A 21,588-nucleotide genomic window follows, 5' to 3' on the forward strand; every position below is an offset into this window, starting at 1 on the left:
CTCTTCTATAACGCCGATTTTTGGGCTGACAGTGGGTGGGAACTAACTTATTATATCCCGCTACGCTTTTGTTTGTTCACGCCTGGGAGCCGCAGACCCTGCGTACCCCGCGCAGCTCCTGTTGCACCAACCTGCGGCGTGGCGTCAATTCTCGGAAGGGCTATTGAAGGATTTCACTGTATTTAAAAGTAAACAATTTGAACCTGAATTGTTTGACATAGAAATTATTAAATCGTTCAAATTTCGAAGAGCTTTTAAACTTTAAACGTTACAATTTTAATCGTTCTATTTAAAAAATGTTTATTTTTTAAGTGAAAGTGATGGATTTTCATGTACAAATAAGAATTACATACTTATTATTTTTAGAAAAAATTCGAAATGATATTTCAAATAATTTAAACAAAGTATGTGTTCCGACAAAATCCGACAAAATGCTTAAAATAATATAAATGCAATTTTTTAAAGTTCATTGATTGATTTTTTAATGAACATGGTAACGTGGATGTATATTTTTGGAACTGAATTTGAACTCTGTAATTTGTAAAAATAAAAAATCCTAATGTTGCTGTTCATCTGTTACTCTGATATGTGACAGTTTTCTTATTTTATTCCGTTAGGGATCTCATGCTTTATAAATCCGATAGAAAATTTGAGAAATGTTGAAAATTAACAAAATGAAGATTTTTCTGAAAATACAGAATTCTAACTTTTTTAATGAAATACACGAGATACAAAAAAGTTTACACAGCAAATTTGTTCGTCTTTAAACGCATTGCAAAAGTATTGAACTATTTTGTTAAAAAATTCGTCCTTTTTTTGTATGCAATTTTTTTTTTTAATTGAAAATTTAGCTGTTCTATTATTGGATGAAAATTGATTGTTTTTAGTTTAAAATTCTACTATTTCATTGAAAATGTATTTATTTTGTTTAAAATATCGCCTTTTTGGGGAGAAAATTAATCTGCTTAGTTAAAAGTTCCTCTTTTTGCATTGAAATTCAACAATTGCTTTGCAATTAATTCTCTCTCTAAGATTGAAAAATCTTTCGTAGTTGAAAATTCATCTTTTTGGTAATAATAATTTTAATCTTTTTTTGGTTGAAATATCAACTTGTACATTTTTTGTTAAAAATTCTTCTTTTTGAAATTAAAATTCAATTACTTAGTTGAAAGTTGAACTCTTTTGGAAAAAATTAATTCATTTCGGTTGATTCATCATTTTAATTGCAAATTCATCTCTGATTGAAAAATGAGCTGTTTTATTGAAAATTCGTTTTTACTAAATTATTCCACCATTTTAGTAAAAAAATGCATCTCTTTCACTGAACACTTATTTTTTAAACTAAAAATTGAACTATTCCATATTTGGTTAAAAGATTATCTACGATTTTAGTTGAATATTCTTCTTCTTTGGTAGAAATTAATTTTCTTAGTTAAAAATGATCCTTTTTGGTTGAAAAATTAATTATTGCAGTTCTTTTTTTAAATTAAGTTGTTCCAGTTGAAGATTCATCATTTTAGTTTCAAATTCATTCCTTTATTTTGAATTGTTATTTTTTTGGTCGCATTTTTTTTACTTGAAAATTTGTCTTTTTGCTAGAAATTAATCTTGTTGGTTGTAAATTCATATTTTTTAAATTTTAAATTCAACTATTCCAGTTAAATATTCATCATTTTAGTTGAAAATTCATACATTTTGTTGAAAAATCGTCTATTTAGGTAGAAAAATATCTTCTTGTTTGAAAAATTCATCTTATTGGCTTAAAATTTAAATATTCATCATTTTAGTTATAAATTCATGTGTTTAGTTGAAAAATCGTCTTTTTTTGATAGAGCAATATAATCTTTTTGTTTGAAAAATAATCCTCTTGTTTGAAAATTCATCGTTTTGGTTGAAAATAAAATTTTTTGGTTGAAAGTTACTCTTTTGTTCAAAATCAATCTTTTTTTATTCAAATTTATCTATTCCAGTTAAAGATTAATCATTTAATAGCTGAAAACTGATCACATTGGTTGAATTTTTTGTTTGGAAAAATAATTTTTTAACTGAAAGTTCAACTATTCCATTTTAGGTTGAAAACTCACCTTGTTTAGTTTCAAAATCCACGATTTGGTTGAAAATTGATCTTTTAGTTCATAATTCAAACTATTTGGTTGAGAATTTGTGTATTTTGCTTAAACATCGTCTTTTTTGGTAGAATATTAACTTTTTATTTGAAAATTCAACCATTTGGTTAAAAATTCATTTATCTTGTTGAAAATTAGGTATTTTTACCTGTAAAGTTACGAATGTGAAACAATTTAAATTGAATTGAATAAATATAATACCTACATTGATTTTATTCCAATATGCACTTAATTGTAAGTATAAGAAAATAAAATAAAAATTTGTTTGTATTATTCAAATTCATTTACTTTAGATACAAATTTAAAAAGTGCCTAATTATTTTTTTTTTTAGTATTTAATTGTTTAATTAATCGAGGGCACTAAGCATATTTAAAAATATATCTTTTAATATAATTTGTCAAAGTTTTCTTATTTAACCCTTGAAGGGCATACTGGGTGAGAGACACCCAGCGTCTTATTTGCGCTTTAACAAAACGTACCGAATTCAACAAAATGGAACATATGGCGCCATGTAACAAATGACATGAAAACCTATTTTTCTATGTCATTTTCACATAATTTTGATTTTTGTAATTTTTATACGCAGTTTTATGCGCATTTTTTAATTTTTTTTCAAAAAGGTTTTTTTTTCATCTACTTTAAATTTCAAAACTGTTATGAAACCCTATTTCTCCTTAAACTAGATAGATTTAACATCATTAATTGATTTTCTTGTAAAAAACTATCCAATACCGTCGGCACAGCACACGTTTGAATAACCTTGGGTACTTAATACCCAGTATGCTCTTTATCTAATTTTACGGAAGAGTGCCCTTTAAGGGTTAAACGCTCTTCAAAAGTTTCATCGGCCACTTTTCAGGATTTTCCACCTTTTTGGAAATATTTACTGATATATAAGAATTAGAAAAATTACTCTTGTTTTTGAAGCGATTCTTAATTTAAATTAAATTAAATTAATTATATAATTTAAATAAAAAATCATTGAAAAATAGTGAATAAATAAAGTACATATTAAAATTATTAATAAATTAATTAATTTATAAATTTCTGAGATTTCATTAAATATATGTGATGATTGTATATAATATTTCATTATACGCCCAGGAATTTGGTTTTAAATGATTTGTCTAAAGCTCAAAATGTTCAAAATGAATAAACAAAATCATTTTTAAAATCATGACTAAAAAAATTTGAATATTTTGTTGTTTATATGACGTGTTTTTTTACTTTTTTCATTGGTCGGTTTTTAGTTGACCAATCCTGAATGGACAGCAGAAGACAGACGCACATCTGTCATCTGGAAAACGTTTAGATTTGTTGACAAAGTTGACAAGGACTCGCAATGTTTTTGAAGCGACCATATTTTAACTATCTATGCGTGATTATAAATGAATGTGACGGATATTTTATAACGCGAATCATTGGAAAATGACAATTTTTCATCAAATCTGCGCCTGGAACGTTTTATATAAGTAAGAACTAAGTTAATCAAGAGTTTTGTATTCCTAACCTCACTTCCATCACAAAAGTCAAAAAAGGATATTTGTAACAAAAAAGGCTATAATTGGCCTACATCTCTAGAACTTAACAAGTAGCAACTGAAATATTATCATCAAGTTTTCGACGTTGGCTTTATTTTCGGAGTAGAAACTTGAAGTGCCGAAATGAGGAACATTTTTTCAAGACTGATCGCAAGATACTTCCTTCTAAACTCTCATCATTTTATGGACTTTATGAACATTTCTTAGTAGAATTGCTAAATTTATCAAAGAAAAGGAGATTTTTATTCCGTCTGGATACTTCCCATATTATAAGACTGATTTACAATTACGAAAATAACAATGAGTTCCCACCTGTCACACGTGATGACTCTCGCTAATGGAGTTATCGGTGTAAGCGTTTTAGCAATGCCCTTTTGCTTCAAGCAGTGTGGTATTTTTTTGGCTATAATTTTACTCTTATTGAGCAGCATGCTTTCCCGGCTTGCCTGTCATTTTCTCGTTAAATCCGCTGTGATGTCACGGCGTAGAAATTTTGAATTCCTTGCTTTTCACGCTTTCGGTCACATGGGAAAATTTTTCGTCGAGTTATTCATTATTGGATTTCTTTTGGGGACCTGCATTGCATTTTTCGTGGTCGTCGGGGACTTGGGTCCTGAAATTATCGGGAAAGTGATAAACAAAAATTCAGAAGATATCAGGACGAGTTTACTCATTTTTACTGCAATTTTAATTGTTTTGCCACTTGGACTACTGAGAAATATTGACAGTCTTGCTACCATTTCTACTGCAACTATTGGATTTTATATATGCCTTGTATTGAAGGTAATTGAATTTTTTAAATATTTATTCTGCTTATTTCATGGTGGAAAAAATTTCACAATAAAGTAGAACATTTTGTACAACTGTAATTTTTTTCTGAAAACATGTACTTTTTTGTAAAAAAATGTGCCAAATTTAACAAACAAAACAAATAGCTAATTTTGCCCTGTATTTTCTTCTATAAAAATAAAAAATCAACAATAAAGTAAAAGTTTCTACAATTCAAAAATTTCTGTAACATTTTATCAATATTTTTTTTTACTTGTAAAAATTTACACATTTTCACAAAAAAATGCATTATTTCGCCAAAGTTGAAAAGTGTGGAAAATTTGCTTAAAATTATGTTGTAAATATTGATAATTTATTGTAGAAATGTACAAATTTAAGTTAAAAAAAATTAATTTTTACAAGGAAAACGCTTGGAATCCGCATGAAGGATTCGAGTAACTTACTGGTCATTTTTTTAGGGTATATAAGATATAAGTTTCTACAAAAAACTGTAGTTTTGAAAACTTTTCCCAAGAAATTTTGCTATCACAAATCAAGCAGCAATTTTATTAATGCAACATTTATTTACATTACAATTTTACCTAGAAATCCACAGCTATCAAACGTAATTTTGAATCAGAGATTTTATTTATTTTTCAAACTAATTTTATGTTCATTAATTGAGGCAGTGAAATGCATTTTAATATAAAAATAATTATTTAAATATGTGAATAAGTTCATTTTGCAAGATATTAACATTCAGTGACGGAGACATTAGTGGTGGTTAATAATATTAAATTATAATTATACCAATTGTTAGAAACGCACCTAATTCAGAATTTTGTAGAATTTCAAATAAAATTTTTAAACCTTTTTAAGGAAGTTGAAAGGTTTCATGACAATAAAAAAATGTCATAAGGTTGCTGGGAAAATTTTAAATGATTTTCTATTTTGCAAAAATAATTTTCAGAGAATATTTAAAAAGATAAAAATTGGTTTAATAATTAAGAATGAATAATTTTTAAAAAATACGAGCAAGTTTAAGATATATATATATATATATATACATATATAAGTTTTGAAACAAAATGTAGATTTTTGAAGATTTTGAAAAAAATTTAGAAGTCTATTAAGAATTTTGAAATGCTTCAAAAGAATAAAAAGTTGTTATTGAAATTTCTAGAAAAAATAAAAATAATGTATTGCTGAAAAATTAATTCAAAAATTATATTTAAAAAGATTTTTAAAACAGAATCTGAAAGATTTTAAGGCAATTTTTTTAATTTTGCAGGATTTTCGAAAAATTCTGGAAAAATTCGAGTTTCAAGATTAAAATGATTTTCTTTAAACAGATTTTCAAGAGCATATTTAAAAAGTTCTTAAAACAAATTTTTATGTATAAATTAAAATGTCTAGCTTAAAAATGATTAAAATGATGCATTTTTATAAAAATATAACAAAATAGTTAAGTGTTTAAGCAAATTAATTAATTTTAAACTATAATGGTGAATCCTAAAAAAAAAGAATTTGAGCCAAATAGTTTAATTTTTGATAAAAAAATATGAATTTACAACCACAAAGATAACAGCAAATTGTTAACCAAAAATTGAATAGTTATATTTTGAGATGTATGTATTTTTGTGGTGAATAGTAAATAATCTTAAATAGTAAATAATCGCAAATTTTTTACAGTAAAAAATTTTTTAACACAAAAAAAGCGGTATAACAAAAGACATAAGTTTTCAATTAAAAAAATTCACTTTCATCCAAAAACTAACGAGTTAAATTTTTAGTTACAGCATTAATTGTCTACCAATTAAAAACAAATTTTGAACAAAATAGTAAAACTTAGTAAAAAAAGTTCTTAATTTGAAAAGATGCATTTTTTCATTAAGAAGATTTATATTGTACTACAAATTACTAATTTTCAACCAAATAGTCCTATTTCGACGAAAAATGATAAATTTTCAACTGTAATGATGAATCCTTAATAAAAAAATGGATTTTCAACAAAAAAGTTTTATTTTTAACCAAATTAATTAACTTTCAACAAAAGACATAAATTTTCATTAAAAAAAATACACTTTCACCCAAAAACTGACGAGCTAAATTTTTAGTTACAGCATTAATTGTCTACCAATTAAAAACAAATTTTGAACAAAATAGTAAAATTTAGACAAAAATGTTTTTAATTTGAAAAGATGCATTTTTTCATTAAGAATATTTATATTGTACTACAAATTACTCTTTTTTTAACCGAATAGTCCAATTTCGACATAAATTGATAAATATTCAACTGTAATGATGAATCCTTAATAAAAGATAATGAATTTTAAACCAAAAAGTTCAATTTTGGAACAAAAAGATGAATTTTCAACCATAAACATTAATTTTCTGCAAAAAAGACGAATTTTCAACAAATTATATGAATTTAAAACGCAAAAGATAAATTTTCAACAAAAAATGGAAAACCTATATTTTCAATTTAAAAAATTAATTTTTATTAACAAAATAGTTCAATTTTTAATCAAATTGATGACTTTTCTACTATAATGATAAATCCCCAATAAAAAATTAATGTTGAACCAACTAGTTGAATTTTTGAACTGAAAGATAAACTTTCAACCAAAAGGATTAATTTTCTTTAAAAAATTAACAAAATACATAAATTTTCAACAAAAGATATAAATAAAAAAAAAGTTTTATTCAAAGAGATAAATTTTTAACTAAGAAGATTAATATTTTACCATAAAGACACATTTTTAACACAATGCATGCATTTTCAACTACAAAAGAACAATTTTCAAACAGAAAAAAATGTTCTTCAGACTGCTGAGAAAATTTTGTATGATTTTTTATTTTGAAAAATTAACGATTAGAGAGAATTTGGGAGGAGTTCAAGGAAGATTAAGATATATTTAGAAGCTTTGAAAAGAATGAAAAATAATTTTAAAGTTGAAAAGATTTTCAAATATTTATAAGAAAATTTAGATTTTGAACACTAAATTTAGAAGCCTTCTAATATTGTTGAAAGGTTTCAAAAGAATAAAATTTTTTATCAAAATTCCGAGAAAAGCTAAAAATGATTTATTTGTTAAAAAATTAATTTCAAAAGAATATTTACAAAGATTTATAGAATTTTCAAATAAGAGCCTGGAAGATTTTAGGCGTTTTTTTTTAAATCTTGCAGGATTTTAAGGAAATTGTAGGAAATATTCGAGTTTCAATATAATAGCAAATATTTCATAAGATTTCTGAAAAATTGTTAAATGATTTTTTTTAAGCAATTTGTTAAGAAAATATTTTAAAATATTTCAAAACATATTTTGATGTATAAGTTAATGTTTCCAGCCTAAAATTGATTAAAATAATATAATTTTTTATCCATTTTTTAATTGTATGAAAGCTGAAAAATTTAAATTTTACAGTTAAGCAGCTTTTAATGGTAAAATTTTCAATTGAAAGCTTCATTTTTATACGCATAAATTATTCCGCACTTCAATTAAAAAACTTTAAAGCTTTAATTTTAAAAGCCTTAAATTCAAAATTATTCCACTTTGAGTGTTTTAATTTGCAGTTAAGTATTTATAACTTTAAATGAAAACATTTTTACTTCAAGAGTCCTAATATTTTAATTTCAATGAACGTGTTCAATTTATTTTAATTTATTGACGATTATTCATTATTGTCTTTTAATATTCTACCATTCCTTTAAAACTTAATATAGAAGCTTTTTTGTAATCGCTATTATGTATACATCTTAATTTAAAACTATCTTATTGCAATATTCTAAATATTTGTTATCCTAGGTCGAAAAGCAACAACTTTTTGGCTGCAAAACCTGTAGATTTTTGTAGGAGATTAACATTATTATAAAATACAACAAAATAGTACAAAAATCGTCCTAATAATAGAAACAAATTGGACTTTCCTGTAATTTTTGTTGTAATTTATTGCATTTATTTGTAGATTCCCGTAAAAGTGGTTTTAATTTTTTGTACTTTTTTTTAAACATTTTTTTCATCAGGTTTGTTGAAAAATAAGAATTTTGTAATAATTATTTGAAAATAGGTGATAGGAGAATCAACTCAACATATCTTTGCCGGCGATTGGTACGAACACGTAAATTTTTGGAGACCCGCTGGGATTTTGCAGTGCCTTCCAATTTTTGCCATGGCTTTATTTTGCCAGACACAATTGTTTGAAATATATGAATCTGTTCCAAACGTGTCTTTGGAGAAGATGAACGAAATTGTGAGAGGCGCTTTGAATATATGTACAGCAGTTTATGTGTCCGTAGGATTATTTGGTTATATTGCTTGTTGCACACAAACATTTACAGGTATATTCAAAATTCTTATTTATAATAATTAGGGTGACCAGGTGGCTTGATCTCAAAATCAGGACATTATCCAAATTCTCGCCCCTCCTACCACTAATTTATACGATTTAACTTAAGACGCGTTGTTTAAAAAACAGGATTTCTACAAAATGCCATTTTCAGAATTCTCCGACAAAAAATCCTTACCAATTTTTAGTTTTCTCTGTCCGTTATCAACTTTTCTTTCAGTTCAAATTTGTGTACCAAACAAATTAGATTAATTATCTACCAAAAAAGATGATTTTTAAAAACAAAATTCAAGAATTTTCATTACACAGTATAAAATTATATTTTTGAACGAAGAAATTAATTTTCAACCAAAATGAGGAATCTTTAACCCAAAAAAATGAATATACAACCAAAATATAAAAAATTTCAATTAAAAAAAAATTAAACCAGAATTGAATAGCTATATTTATATTTTTAACCTTGAAAAATAAAGTTTCAACAAAACAGTTACATTTTGAATCAAATTGATCAACTTTAAACTAAATCATTTTTAAACAACGACAAAAAACGAAGTTTCAATGAAATAGTTACATTTTTAACCAAAGAAATTAATTTTCTACAAAATACATAAATTTTCAACTTAAAAGGGATATAATTTTAGTCAAAAAATGAGTAGTTAAATTTTTACTTACAAAACTAATTTTCAATCAATTAAACATTAATTTTCAACAAAATAGTACAATTTTCACAAAAAAGTTTTTGAATTAAAAAGATTAGTTTTTCATAAAGAAGATTAATATTTTCTTACTAAATATGATTTTTCAACAAAATAGTTCAATTTTTAATCAAATTGATCCACTTGAAACTAAATCATCTGTAAACAACAAAAAACGAAGTTTCAACAAAATAGTTAAATTTTTAACCAAAGAAATTAATTGTCAACAAAATACATAAATTTTCAACTTAAAGGGATAAAATTTTAGCCAAAAATTGAGTATTTAAATTTTTAGTTACAAAACTAATTTTCAATCAATTAAACATTAATTTTCAACAAAATAGTACAATTTTCACAAAAAAATTTTTGAATTAAAAAGATTAATTTTTCATAAAGAAGACTGATGTTTTAACACAAATATGAATTTTCAACAAAATATTCAAATTTTTTATCAAATTGATAAACTTTAAACTATAAAAATGAATCCCCAATAAAAAAATGTGAATAAAATAGTTGGGGTTTTTACCAAAAAAATATGAATTTTCGGCTAAAAAAAGATCAATTTTTAACTAAAAATGGAATGTGTATATTTTCAGTTGAGAAAAATTAATTTTCAACAAACAAAAAAAACGTTTTTTATCAGGACAGTTAAACTTTTAATCAAATTAATTATTTTTCAACAAACTAGTTGAATTTTTGAACACAACTGGAGTAGTTACATTTTTAGTTAAAAATTTATTAAAATAATTTATTTATTATTTAAAAACGAATTTTCAACAAAAAAGTTAAATATACAAAAAAAGTTTGGAATTAAAAACATTAATTTTTCAACAAGAGGATTAATTTTCTCCATTAAAAACAATTTTTCAACGAAGTAAATGAATTTTCAACTATAAAAGATCTTTTTTTTTAACAAAAAATGGAGTGACTCAATATTTAGTTAACAAATTAATTTTCAATAAATTAAAAACGAATTTTCAATAATAAAAAAGTTTGTGAATTTTGAATTCTGGTTCGCGCAATAAAAATGGCGAATTTGTGTTATTTTCGATATATTTCAATAATTTGAAATGATTTCAAAGGATTTTAAGGTATTTTAAAAACATGCAAGGACTTTTCAAGAGCTTTAACAAATTTCGATAAATTTCAAAATATTTGAAAAGATTTTACATATTTTACGATATTTTAAAAGGATCCATATGCAAGGCATTTTTCAAGAACTTAAAAAAATTCCAAGTGATTTCAAAGGATTTCAAATAATTTGAAATGTTTTCGGGTATTTTAAAAAATTCCAAAGATTTCTCAAAAGATTTCAATAATTTGAAAGGATTTTCGGGTATTTAAAAAAGTTAAAGGAATTTTCAATAATTTTGAAAAATTTCAAGGGATTTAAAATCATTTACGATATTTTGAAATTTCTGAGGTTTTCAATGATCATCATGTTTTATTGGATTTCAAAGAATTTATTCACAAGAAGTGAGAGATTTCTTTGGATTTCAAAGATATAAAGAATTTTTCAAATATCTTTTGCAATTCATTCGAATTTTTATGTAATTTACCTGGATTCCTTATTAATCTGGCTTTAATTCTTTTTTATTGATTTGAGTGTTTGTAATTCTATTAAATAATATGAATTTACTTTAATTCTTCCAAATTCTCTTAATTTTACTCAATCCAGTGGACCGTTTGAATTTTTTTTAATTCATCCTAAAGTATTTTAAACTCATCTTGAATTTTTAGTCATTTGATCAACTTCTTTTGAATTCTTTTAGATTTTTCTGAACTAATTTCAATCTTAATGAATTCAATGAATTTTGGCGTATTTGTGAATGGTTTTCAATTGACTTTATTTTTCTAATTCATCATACATTTTTATGAATTTCATAGAATTCTTCTCATTTTCCTTAAATTCGTCTAAATAAATTTGTACAGAAATCAATGTAGTTATTTGGATTAAAAAAAATTCCAATTCATTTGAATTATTTTGTAATGAACTTAAATTGTTTGAAAGCCTTATGAATTTATCCTGGATTCATTCAAATTCACGTGAAATCCTTATCAATCGAATTATTTTGAATTCTTGTAAATTCAAAAGAACATTTAGTGGTATTATTTAAGTCATTTTTTGGATTGTAAATTAGTCACTTTTGGTAACTTTTGGTTCTGCTTAAATAGGTCGCTTTTTTACTTGTTGAAAGTAAATTAAGCTGCGGCAGTCCGAAAAATGATAAATTAAAAATTGATAAATTTAATTTAATTGTATAATTATTTCATTCCTTTTATAAACGATTCTATATTAAAAATGTTACAAGATTAGAGTTTTTTCTTTAAATATTAATGTACATGAAAAAGCAAAACTAATCAGGAAAAAGTCAGGAAAATAAAAAAAAAAAAGTTTTGCGGCCACCCTGAAATCCTATTTCTGAAATAATGAATGTTTTGCAGTTAATTAGAGAGTACTTTTTTTCTTTTAGGGAATATCTTGATGAGTTTTGAACGTAGTCCTTCATCCGAAGTCATAAAACTATGTTTCGTCTTCTCAGTGGCCTTTAGTTTTCCACTAGTCATTTTCCCCTGTCGAGCGAGTTTAAATTCTCTCCTTTTTCGCAGGGTAAGGACTTTATTACTGGAAAATAATCAAGATAATTCTCAAATCGATTTAAAAAATGACTCAATATTCGTTTCTAGGCTTATATTCACGAATCTACGAGCAATTACATGCCAGAAACGAGATTTAGATTCCTGACTTTCGTTATTGTGACATTTTCATTGATTCTTGGAATACTGATACCGAACATAGAATTCGTACTCGGGATTGTAGGAGCCACAATTGGAGTTATGATTTGTCTCATATTTCCGGCAGCATTTTTCATATCAATAAGCAGTAAAAATACGAATGAAAGATTACTGGCTAAGGTTCGTTAATCTCAATTTTTTTAAATTAAATTTCATTCGGTTTAGAGCTAAAATTGATTATTGTATTTTCTTATTTCAGGGTATTGTTTTTGTTGGCGTTTCAATAATGATTCTGGGTACATATGTAAATTTATTTGCAATGGAGGAACCAAGCGATCCGCGAGGTGCCATCATGACAGACAAATCTCTCAATAAAATTAATAATCTGCCATTTAATTCAGTGAAAGATAACATTCCTTTGATTCAGGATATCCCTAAGAATCCTGATATTCCTAGAAGCAATAAAGGTAAGTTAATTCGAAATTATCATCGTTTGAGGGGTTGACTACACGACCTTCAATTCTGCAACAGATTTTAAGATTTCAAAAGGTTTCGAAAATTTGGCAAAGATATAAAGGTTTTACAGAGATTTAAAATGGTTTTATAAAGGTTTCATCAATATTTCAGAGATTTCACAAATATTTCAAAGTTTAAAAAAACATATAAAAGATTCCAAAAAGATTTTATAAAGATTTCATTTGATTTTACGAAGATATCCAAGATTTTAACAAATTAAAAATTTCAAAATAATTTAAAAAATATTTTTTTAATTTTGCAAATATTTAAAAGTATGTATATATATACAGATTTCAAAGATTCTGAAATGTGTAAGGATTTAGAAAGATTTCGTATAGCTTTTAAATACTTCACAAATATTTCACAGATTTGACAAATATTTCACCAAGATTTCATATGATTTCACAAAGATTTGACTAGGATTTCTAAGATTTTATTAAGATTTCTAAGATTTGGCTCATATTTAAAAGATTCTAAAACATCAAAGATTTCAAAATATTTCTGGAAGATATAAGAGATTTCACAACGATTTCAAAGATTCAAAAACAATAAAAATTTCGAAATATTTCAGAAAAATATAAAAAATGTTGCAAAGATTTAAAACGATCTCATAAATATTTCACAGATTTCATTGATATTTCTAAGACTTCACAGAGATTTGATACATTTTTTACCAACATTACAAAGATTTCATATGGTCCCACAAAAATCTCAAAGATTTCAAAACATATAAAAGTTTTCAAAAAGCTTGAAAAATTTCGCAGATTTCACAAAGATTACAAAACATATGAAACGTTTGAAGCAATTTGAGAAAAATTTTTTAACAGTTTTAAAGAATTTAAATGATTTCACAAATATTTCATAAAAATTTCAGTTTTCATATGATTTCACAAACTTTTTACGGATTTCAAAGCATATCAAAGATTTGAAACAATTCCAGACTAAGAAAATATTGGAAGACTTTCACAAAGATTTGAAAACATGAAAGATTTTAAAAAAATAAGGATAAAATTTTCCAAAGATTTAAAACAATTTCACAGGTATTTCACAGATTTCACAAAGATTTCATATTATTTCACAAAGATATCAAAGATTCCAAAATATAAAAAAGATTTAGAAAAGTTCAAATGATTTCACAAATATTCCACAAAGTCTTTGCAAAGATTTCACCGAATTTTCAAAGATTCCAAAACATATAAAAAATTTCAGAAAAATTAAAAATATTTAAAATTATTTCACAAAGATTTCAACGATTCCAAAAAATATAAATGATTTCAGAAAGCTTGAATAATTTCGCAAAGATTTCATGATTTCAAATATTTCATTATTTCTCAATGATTTCAAAGATGGGAAAACATGTTAAACGATTAAAACAATTAAATAATTTTTTTCAATGTAAAGAATCAAAACGATTTAATAAAGATTTCACATATCTTACAAAGATTTCATACAATTTCACAAAGTTTTCTAAGGTTTGAAATAATTGCAAACAGATTAACAAAATATGGCAAAGATTTTACAAATATTTCAAAGATTCCGAAACTAAAAAAAAATTAGTAATATTTCTCAAAGATTTCACAAATATTTTAACAAGATTTCAAATTGTTTAAAAGATTCCAAACATATCAAAGATTTCAAAAAAGTTGAATAAAATTGTCCAAAGATTGAAAACAATTTCACACATATTTGACAGATTTCACAAAGATTTGATATTATTTTACAAAGATATCAAAGATTCCAAAACATATCAAATATTTCATAAGAAAGATTTAAAAGATTAAAAATTATTTCACAAAGGTTTCAAAAAATATAAAAGATTTCAGAAATCTTGAACAATTTCGCAAAGATTTCACAATGATTTCAACACGATTTCAAATGGTTTCAAAGATTCAAAACATATCAAAGATTTTAACGAATTTCACAAATATTTTACAGATTTCACAAAATATTTCATATAACTTCAAGCAGATATCAAAGGTCCCAAAATCTAAGGAAGATTTAAGAAAGATTTCAAATGATTTCACAAATATATCACAAAGTCTTATCAAATATTTCATAAAAAAGATTTAAAAGATTAAAAATTATTTCACAAAGATTTCAAAAAATATAAAAGATTTTGAAAAATTTCTTAAAGCTTTCAAAGATTTCACAAATATTTCAACACGATTTCAAATGGTTTCAAAGATTCAAAACATATCAAAGATTTTAACGAATTTCACAAATATTTTACAGATTTCACAAAATATTTCATATAACTTCAAGCAGATATCAAAGGTCCCAAAATCTAAGGAAGATTTAAGAAAGATTTCAAATGATTTCACAAATATATTACAAAGTCTTTTCAAAGATTTCACAGATTTTACTAAGTTTTGAAAGATTCCAAAACATATAAAAATTTCAGAAAGATTTAAAATTATTTCACAAAGATTTCAAAGATTCCAAAAAATATAAAAGATTTCAGAAAGCTTTAACAATTTTGCTAAGATTTCATGATTTCACAATTGTTTCAAATATTTGATTATTTCCCAATGATTTCAAAGATTGAAAAACTTGTCACACGTTTAAAATAATTTAAGATTTTAAAAAAGTTTGTCAATAATCAAAACAATTTCACAAATATTTCACAGATTTTACGCACAATTCATAAAGATTTCATATGATTTCACAAAGTTTTCAAAGATTACAAAATATATCAAAGATTTCAAATAATTGCAAACAGTTTAACAAAATATTGCAAAGATTTCAGAAATATTTCAAAGATTCCGAAATATATGAAAGATTTGGTAAGATTTCTCAAAGATTTCAAAGATTTCACAAATATTTCAACAAGATTTCAAATTGTTTAAAAGATTTAAAAGAGATGAATAAAATTTTCCAAAGATTGAAAACAATTTTACAAATATTTGACAGATTTCACAAAGATTTCATCAATATTTTAGAAATTGTATATGATTTCACAAAGATTTCATATTATTTTACAAAGATATTTAAGATTCCAAAATATAAAAAAGATTGATAAGATTTCACAAAGATTTCAAATGATTTCACCAAGTTTTCAAAGATTCCAAAACATATAAAAATTTCAGAAAGATTTAAAAGATTTAAAATTATTTCACAAAGACTTCAAAGATTCCAAAAAATATAAAAGATTTCAGAAAGCTTGAACAATTTCGCAAAGATTTGATCAAGGCTTCATGATTTCACAATTATTTCACAAACGTTACGAAGATTTCATACGATTTCACGAAGTTTTAGAAGATTCTAAAATATATCAAAGATTTTTAATATTGCCAAACAGATTAACAAAATATTGCAAAGATTTCAAAAGTATTCCAAAGATTTCGAAACATATAAAAGATTTAGTAAGATTTCTCAAAGCTTTCAAAGATTTCATAAATATTTCAAATGATTTCAAAGATTCCAAACATATCAAAGATTTCACAAATATTTCAACAAGATTTCAAATGATTTCAAAGATTCCAAACATAAAAAAGATTTCAAAAAAGACGAATAAAATTTTCCAAAGATTTTAAACAATTTCACAAATATTTTACAGATTTCACAAAGATTTCATCAATATTTTAAAAATTTTATATGATTTCACACATATTGCAAAGAGTTTGTATAATTTCACAAAGATGTCAAAGTTTCCAAAATAAACCAAAAAAAAGATTTAAAAGACATCGCAAAAATTTAAAAGATTTCACCAATATTCCTCATACTTGAACAAGATTTGACAAAGATTTCAGCAAGATGACTAAGATTTCAAAATTATTTCACAAAGATTTCACATATTTCAGATAATTTTACAAAGATTTCCAAGATTCCAAAATATAAGAAATTTCAAAATATTTCAGAAATGATGTTTAAAATTTTGCAAAGATTTTAAGGGTATGTGATACTTAGAAAATGATCGATTTTACCAGTTATAGGTTCCCCTGTTTTTTTCTAGAATAATAAATATTTTATCTTAAAAATTTGGGAAATGATAGCGAACATGCTAACGAACGTCCCTGCACACTTTTTTGTGGGTTAATTCAAAAAATTTAATTTTGCTGAATTTGATTAATTTCCATGACGCTTAGGAATTAGTATCGATTTTATCAGTGTTAGGTTCCCCGGAATTTTTTCTAGAATAATAAATGTTTTGTCTAAAAAATTGGGAAATGATACCGAACATGCTAATGGACGTCCCTGCACACTTTTTTGTGGGTTATTCCAAAAAATTTTGATTTGACTAAAAACGTGTGTCTATATTTCAGGGTTATGTTTGTTACAATTCTACCGAGCGTTACTTTCAAACTACACAATATTTTTGGCCGAAAACTTTAGACTTACGAATAAACATAGTAACTTATGTCCCCGAACTATCCAACGAAGAACTTCATGTATCAGACATATGAGTTTGACACCCCTACACACCCCCACGAGTACCTGAAAACTACCCTTAAAACCAAAAATGTCAATTCTTCATGAAATCGACCTTTTTAGTACGGCATTCTTGTATTTTTTTACTTAAAATTATAAATATTGGTCTAGTGGAATATTGATTATTATTGGTTAATTAATTTTAAATTATTAAACAAATGGAAATTGTTTAAATAATTATTTTTGCAATTTTAAAAAAATTATTACTATTAGTCTACTAAAATATGTAATAACATTAGTGCCTTAATTTTTAATTGTTTAAACAAACTGAAGTTGTTTAAATTTTTTTTTTGAAAATTCATTTTTTCCTTAAAAATGATTATTATAGTTCTAGTGGAAGATGTATGACATCAGCTCATTTATTTAAACAAATTGAATGTTTAAATAATTTCCTTTCGAATTTTTTTAAATAAAAATTATTACTGTGGGTGTAGTGGAATATTTATCATTAATAATTAAATACTGATTAATAATTAATTTATCAGTAATATTTAAGTACTAATTTTTATTACAAAAATGTTTTTAAAAATAAAATTAATCAAATAATGTTGATAAATATTCCACTGAAGAAATATTAATAATTTTTATTTAAAAAAATTATTCAAACAAATTCCATTTGTTTAAACAATAAAAAATTAATGAATTTATGTTGATAAATATTCCACTGGATCAATAGTAATAACTTTTAAGGAAAAAACGAATTTTCGAAAAAAATTGTTTAAACAAATTACATTTGATTAAAGAATAAAAAATTAATCAACCATTCTGATACTAAATTCTCAAGTATACCAATATTAATAATATTTAGTTAGAAAAGACGAGATCACTGTTTTCAAAAGGTCGATTTCTTCAAGAATTTACATTTTTGGTTTTAAGGGTAGTTTTCAGGTACTCGTGAGGGTGTGTTAGGAGTGTCAAACTTACATTGCTGATACATGAAATGCTTCTTTAGATAATTCTCTACAGGCACCCATACTTTCTAATCATATTTTTTCAAACCCTAAACAATTATTTTAAAAACTCAAAAAAGTGATTTTTTCCCATGCATTTTACATGGGAAACTTCAAGTCAAAACCAGCATCTGTTAAAATGAAAAAATAGGGAATTTTTTTTATTACATTCTTATCATTTATGATTGAGAAAGTACTAATACTTTCTCAATTCCGACAATTCTAAAATTGTCGGAAATTTGACATCACACTTTTTCAACGGTTCTCCACGTTTCGAGACCTCCTGAATCCGAAAATCAGGTTTTCACGATGACGTTTGTCTGTCTGTTCGTTCGGGCGTCCGTAAACACGATAACTCTCGAAAAAATGAGCAAATCAAAGCCATCTTTGGCACACTTATTTTAGGTCCCAAAAGAAAGGACGAGTTCGTGAACCAGCTATTTTGGATAAAAATTCAAAAAGTGAGCGCATTTTGAAAATTTTTGAGACCACTTTTTTCTGAATTTGAAAATTCTATGCACGGATATGTATAGTATTAAAAAGAATAAACAATTTATCCTTATGACTTTTTTCGATAAAATGAAAATTCTCAGAGATATAGCGTTTTCAAAATTTTTTTAATCAACCGAAAATCAAAATTTCAAGCCAAAAAACGCACGATATGAAAAAAAGTCAAGAAAAGAAAAACATTTATTTTTGAAAGCCCTACAAGATCATCATAACAAATTTTGGGATTTTCTTCAAAAATCAAAAATTCAAATTTTTATTGCACAAAAAACAATGAAAAATAAAAAATTCCATTTTGTGGACAAACTATGTAGAATACGAAAAAAGATAAATTAACAAAAATTGTTATCCTAAAAAAGATCTACAATTTCGTTAAGGATCACTTCTTGATAGGACGCGTACTTTTTGTTTTATTCGTGAAAAATAACATTGGAAAAAAAATAATAAAAAATGTGTGGAAAAGCGACGAAATTTACGAGAAAAAAAAAAGATTTAACAAAACCTGTTTACAAATATCGGTCGGATATCGAGCGCGCAGCGTGAGTGTCACGATGAGAATGTGTACGTACCTCAAAGCATACAGAGCTTTGAGAAACCTAATCTTTGACAATACTTAATTGAGTAGAAAATTTAGAACATGAAGACGCATATAAATACTGCCATCTAAAAGAGATCTTTTTGATAAAGTTTTTTTTTTCAAGAATTCCAAATACAAAGGATGAATATCCGAGCGCGAAGCGCGAGATTCAACCGTCGCGCGCTCCACCCTAGGGATCAACCCCTTGATATAGTGTAAAAATGAACTTGTTAAATTTTTAATAAATTTAAATTAATTTTTTCTTCGTTTTAGATACACCAGTGATTCCAGATTTTAAAATTCCTGTTAATCGTCCAGAGGAACTTCCAGTTCCAGTCCTGCCGGTTGAAGGGAACCAAAGGACCGTTTTGAAACCGCCAAAACCTGATAACGTAGTCGTTAGCGTTGCTCCAGAGCCGAAGAAAATCCTGGAGAAGAATAGTGACATAGTTGGTGATTCCATGAAGGAGTCGAAGGTTGAGCCCAAAGCAGAGGATAATGGCAAGAAAAATGATCCGGCAATTCCCAAGGTGGAAGAGAAGGTCAAGCCGATGGAAGAGCAAGATAAAATAGTTGATTCGCCTAAAAAAGCAGACCTAATTCACTCTGATGCGATCAAAAAGGAAGATTCGGAATTGGCAGCGGATGGTGAATTGGCGCAATTGGAAGTCGCTCAAAGGCATGAGGAACTCAAAAAGACTCTCGAGAGGCATAAGATGGAGCAGTTAGAAATGCTTCAGGAGCAGAGAGAGTTGCTGAAAGACATTAAAGAGCAGCGAATGGAGTTTAAAAAGGAGCAGGAAGAACGCCTCGCAAAGGGCGCAGAATTAAGTAAAAAGAGTGGCCAAGTGGAGGGAAAAAATGAAGATAAAAGTGTAAAGATTGAATCTCATGTAGAACCAAATTTAATCATAAACAAGAAAAATAATATAGGGAAGAAGGGAAATCAATTGGACCATCAAGAGGAAAAAGAACCCGCGAAAATAAAACCGGAACTTGAGATACTGGATACGAAAACCAGGAATTTAAATGCTGAAGAGAAAAAAGATAGTGAACCGCAAAAAGAATCTAGACCCGAAAACTCGGTTAAAGATGTGCAAGAGCCTTTGAAAACCATAATTGTTAATGATTCTGCAAAGGAAGGTGTAAAAACTTTAGAAAATGGTCAAGTTGGCGAAAAAGCATCTGATCATATTCTGGAGGCTTTGACGAATAAGAAAGAGGTTGAAGAAACTGGTTCAAATCAAGAAAAAAATTTACAGAAAAACGAATCTGTGTTGAAAAAAGTGACATTGAATGAAGACAAGGAGACAAATAGGCTGCAGGAATTTTCGTTACCAATCGCCTTGAAAATGAGCAATCAGACGAAAAATTATAATGACTCGGGGCGATTGATTAACGAAAGTAAGGGAGACTTTTCAGCGGTTCGCAGAGATATTTTGCAAAATAATGAGAGGGAGAAAAGAGAAGTGGAGGTCCAAGTTGAGTTTAAGGATACGGAGGTTAAGGTAGAAAATATTAAATCTGACGGTACTCGCGAAATTTGTGTGAAAAGAGATGATGATTTGTCTAATGAGAAATTGTCTGTTGAAAAACAGCCTGTGAAGAAAGAAGATGCCGCGGATTTGCTTATCAGGACGAATGCTTATCTGTCGCAACAAAGCTTTACTGACAAGATTTCTATTGATCAGAATTTGGCAGTAAATGGAGATGTGGTGCAACTTAAAAAGAGGGATTTAAAGGCTCTAAAACCAGGTGAAGACGGGGGATTGTAGATGAAAGGGTCGAAATAAAAAATAATTTGAGATAATTATTTTGTCTATAAATGTATTTATGGATGTCAGTGCAATTTGACTTGTTATGATAATATTCTGGATTATAATCCAGAGAGTGTGTTTTATGAATGTGAATGTTAATATTAGTGATTAAAAGAAAAGAGTGGTCCAAGAGGATTATTGTTGCATCGGTTAGATTGGATACAAGATCATAATTATTTTTTGTTATTGTTTATTGTGTGAAAAATAATATGTGCATAATGAAAATATGAAGAATATATATTATATTTTTAAATGTATATGAATCTTAATTTCTCAAAATAATTTATTGGTAAGATTACAATGGTAAATTTGCAAAAACATTCTCCTGAAGATTATCTTTTTAATCATATACTTTATTATTTGGTTGAAAATTTAAAGATTTTCTTAAAAAGGGATTCTTTTTCGATGCAAATTAAAATGTTTTGTTAAAAATTCGACTTATTGGTTTAAAGATTCAACTCTTTTTCAAAATACATATTTTTTTGCCGAGTAGTTAACTGAAATCTGCTTTAGATGAAAATTGTTTTTTTTTCTCTGAAAATTTGTATCTGATTTAAAAGTTCATCCTTTTTTTGT

The 21,588-nt window shown here is 25.9% G+C and overlaps 1 protein-coding gene across 1 annotated transcript; it reads left to right on the forward strand.

Moving 5' to 3' along the window:
* The first annotated feature begins 3,448 nt into the window (after nt 1-3,448).
* Nucleotides 3,449-21,265, forward strand: LOC117167578 (putative sodium-coupled neutral amino acid transporter 10). The gene is made up of 6 exons (XM_033352620.1): nt 3,449-4,451; nt 8,508-8,778; nt 11,956-12,092; nt 12,170-12,397; nt 12,477-12,684; nt 19,469-21,265. Exons 1-6 carry the CDS (start codon nt 3,969-3,971, stop codon nt 20,968-20,970), a joined length of 2,829 nt encoding a protein of 942 aa, XP_033208511.1. The 5' UTR covers nt 3,449-3,968; the 3' UTR covers nt 20,971-21,265.
* Nucleotides 21,266-21,588: the final 323 nt, after the last annotated feature.

Source organism: Belonocnema kinseyi, chromosome 2, assembly GCF_010883055.1.
Source record: "Belonocnema kinseyi isolate 2016_QV_RU_SX_M_011 chromosome 2, B_treatae_v1, whole genome shotgun sequence".
Classification (NCBI taxonomy): domain Eukaryota; kingdom Metazoa; phylum Arthropoda; class Insecta; order Hymenoptera; family Cynipidae; genus Belonocnema; species Belonocnema kinseyi.

Coding starts and splice junctions, on each gene's coding strand:
- LOC117167578 (XM_033352620.1), top strand. CDS start 3,969: ATGAGTTCCCACCTGTCACACGTGATGACTCTCGCTAATGGAGTTATC. Junction 4,452..8,507: donor ATATATGCCTTGTATTGAAG/GTAATTGAATTT, acceptor ATTTGAAAATAG/GTGATAGGAGAATCAACTCA. Junction 12,093..12,169: donor ATTCTCTCCTTTTTCGCAGG/GTAAGGACTTTA, acceptor ATTCGTTTCTAG/GCTTATATTCACGAATCTAC.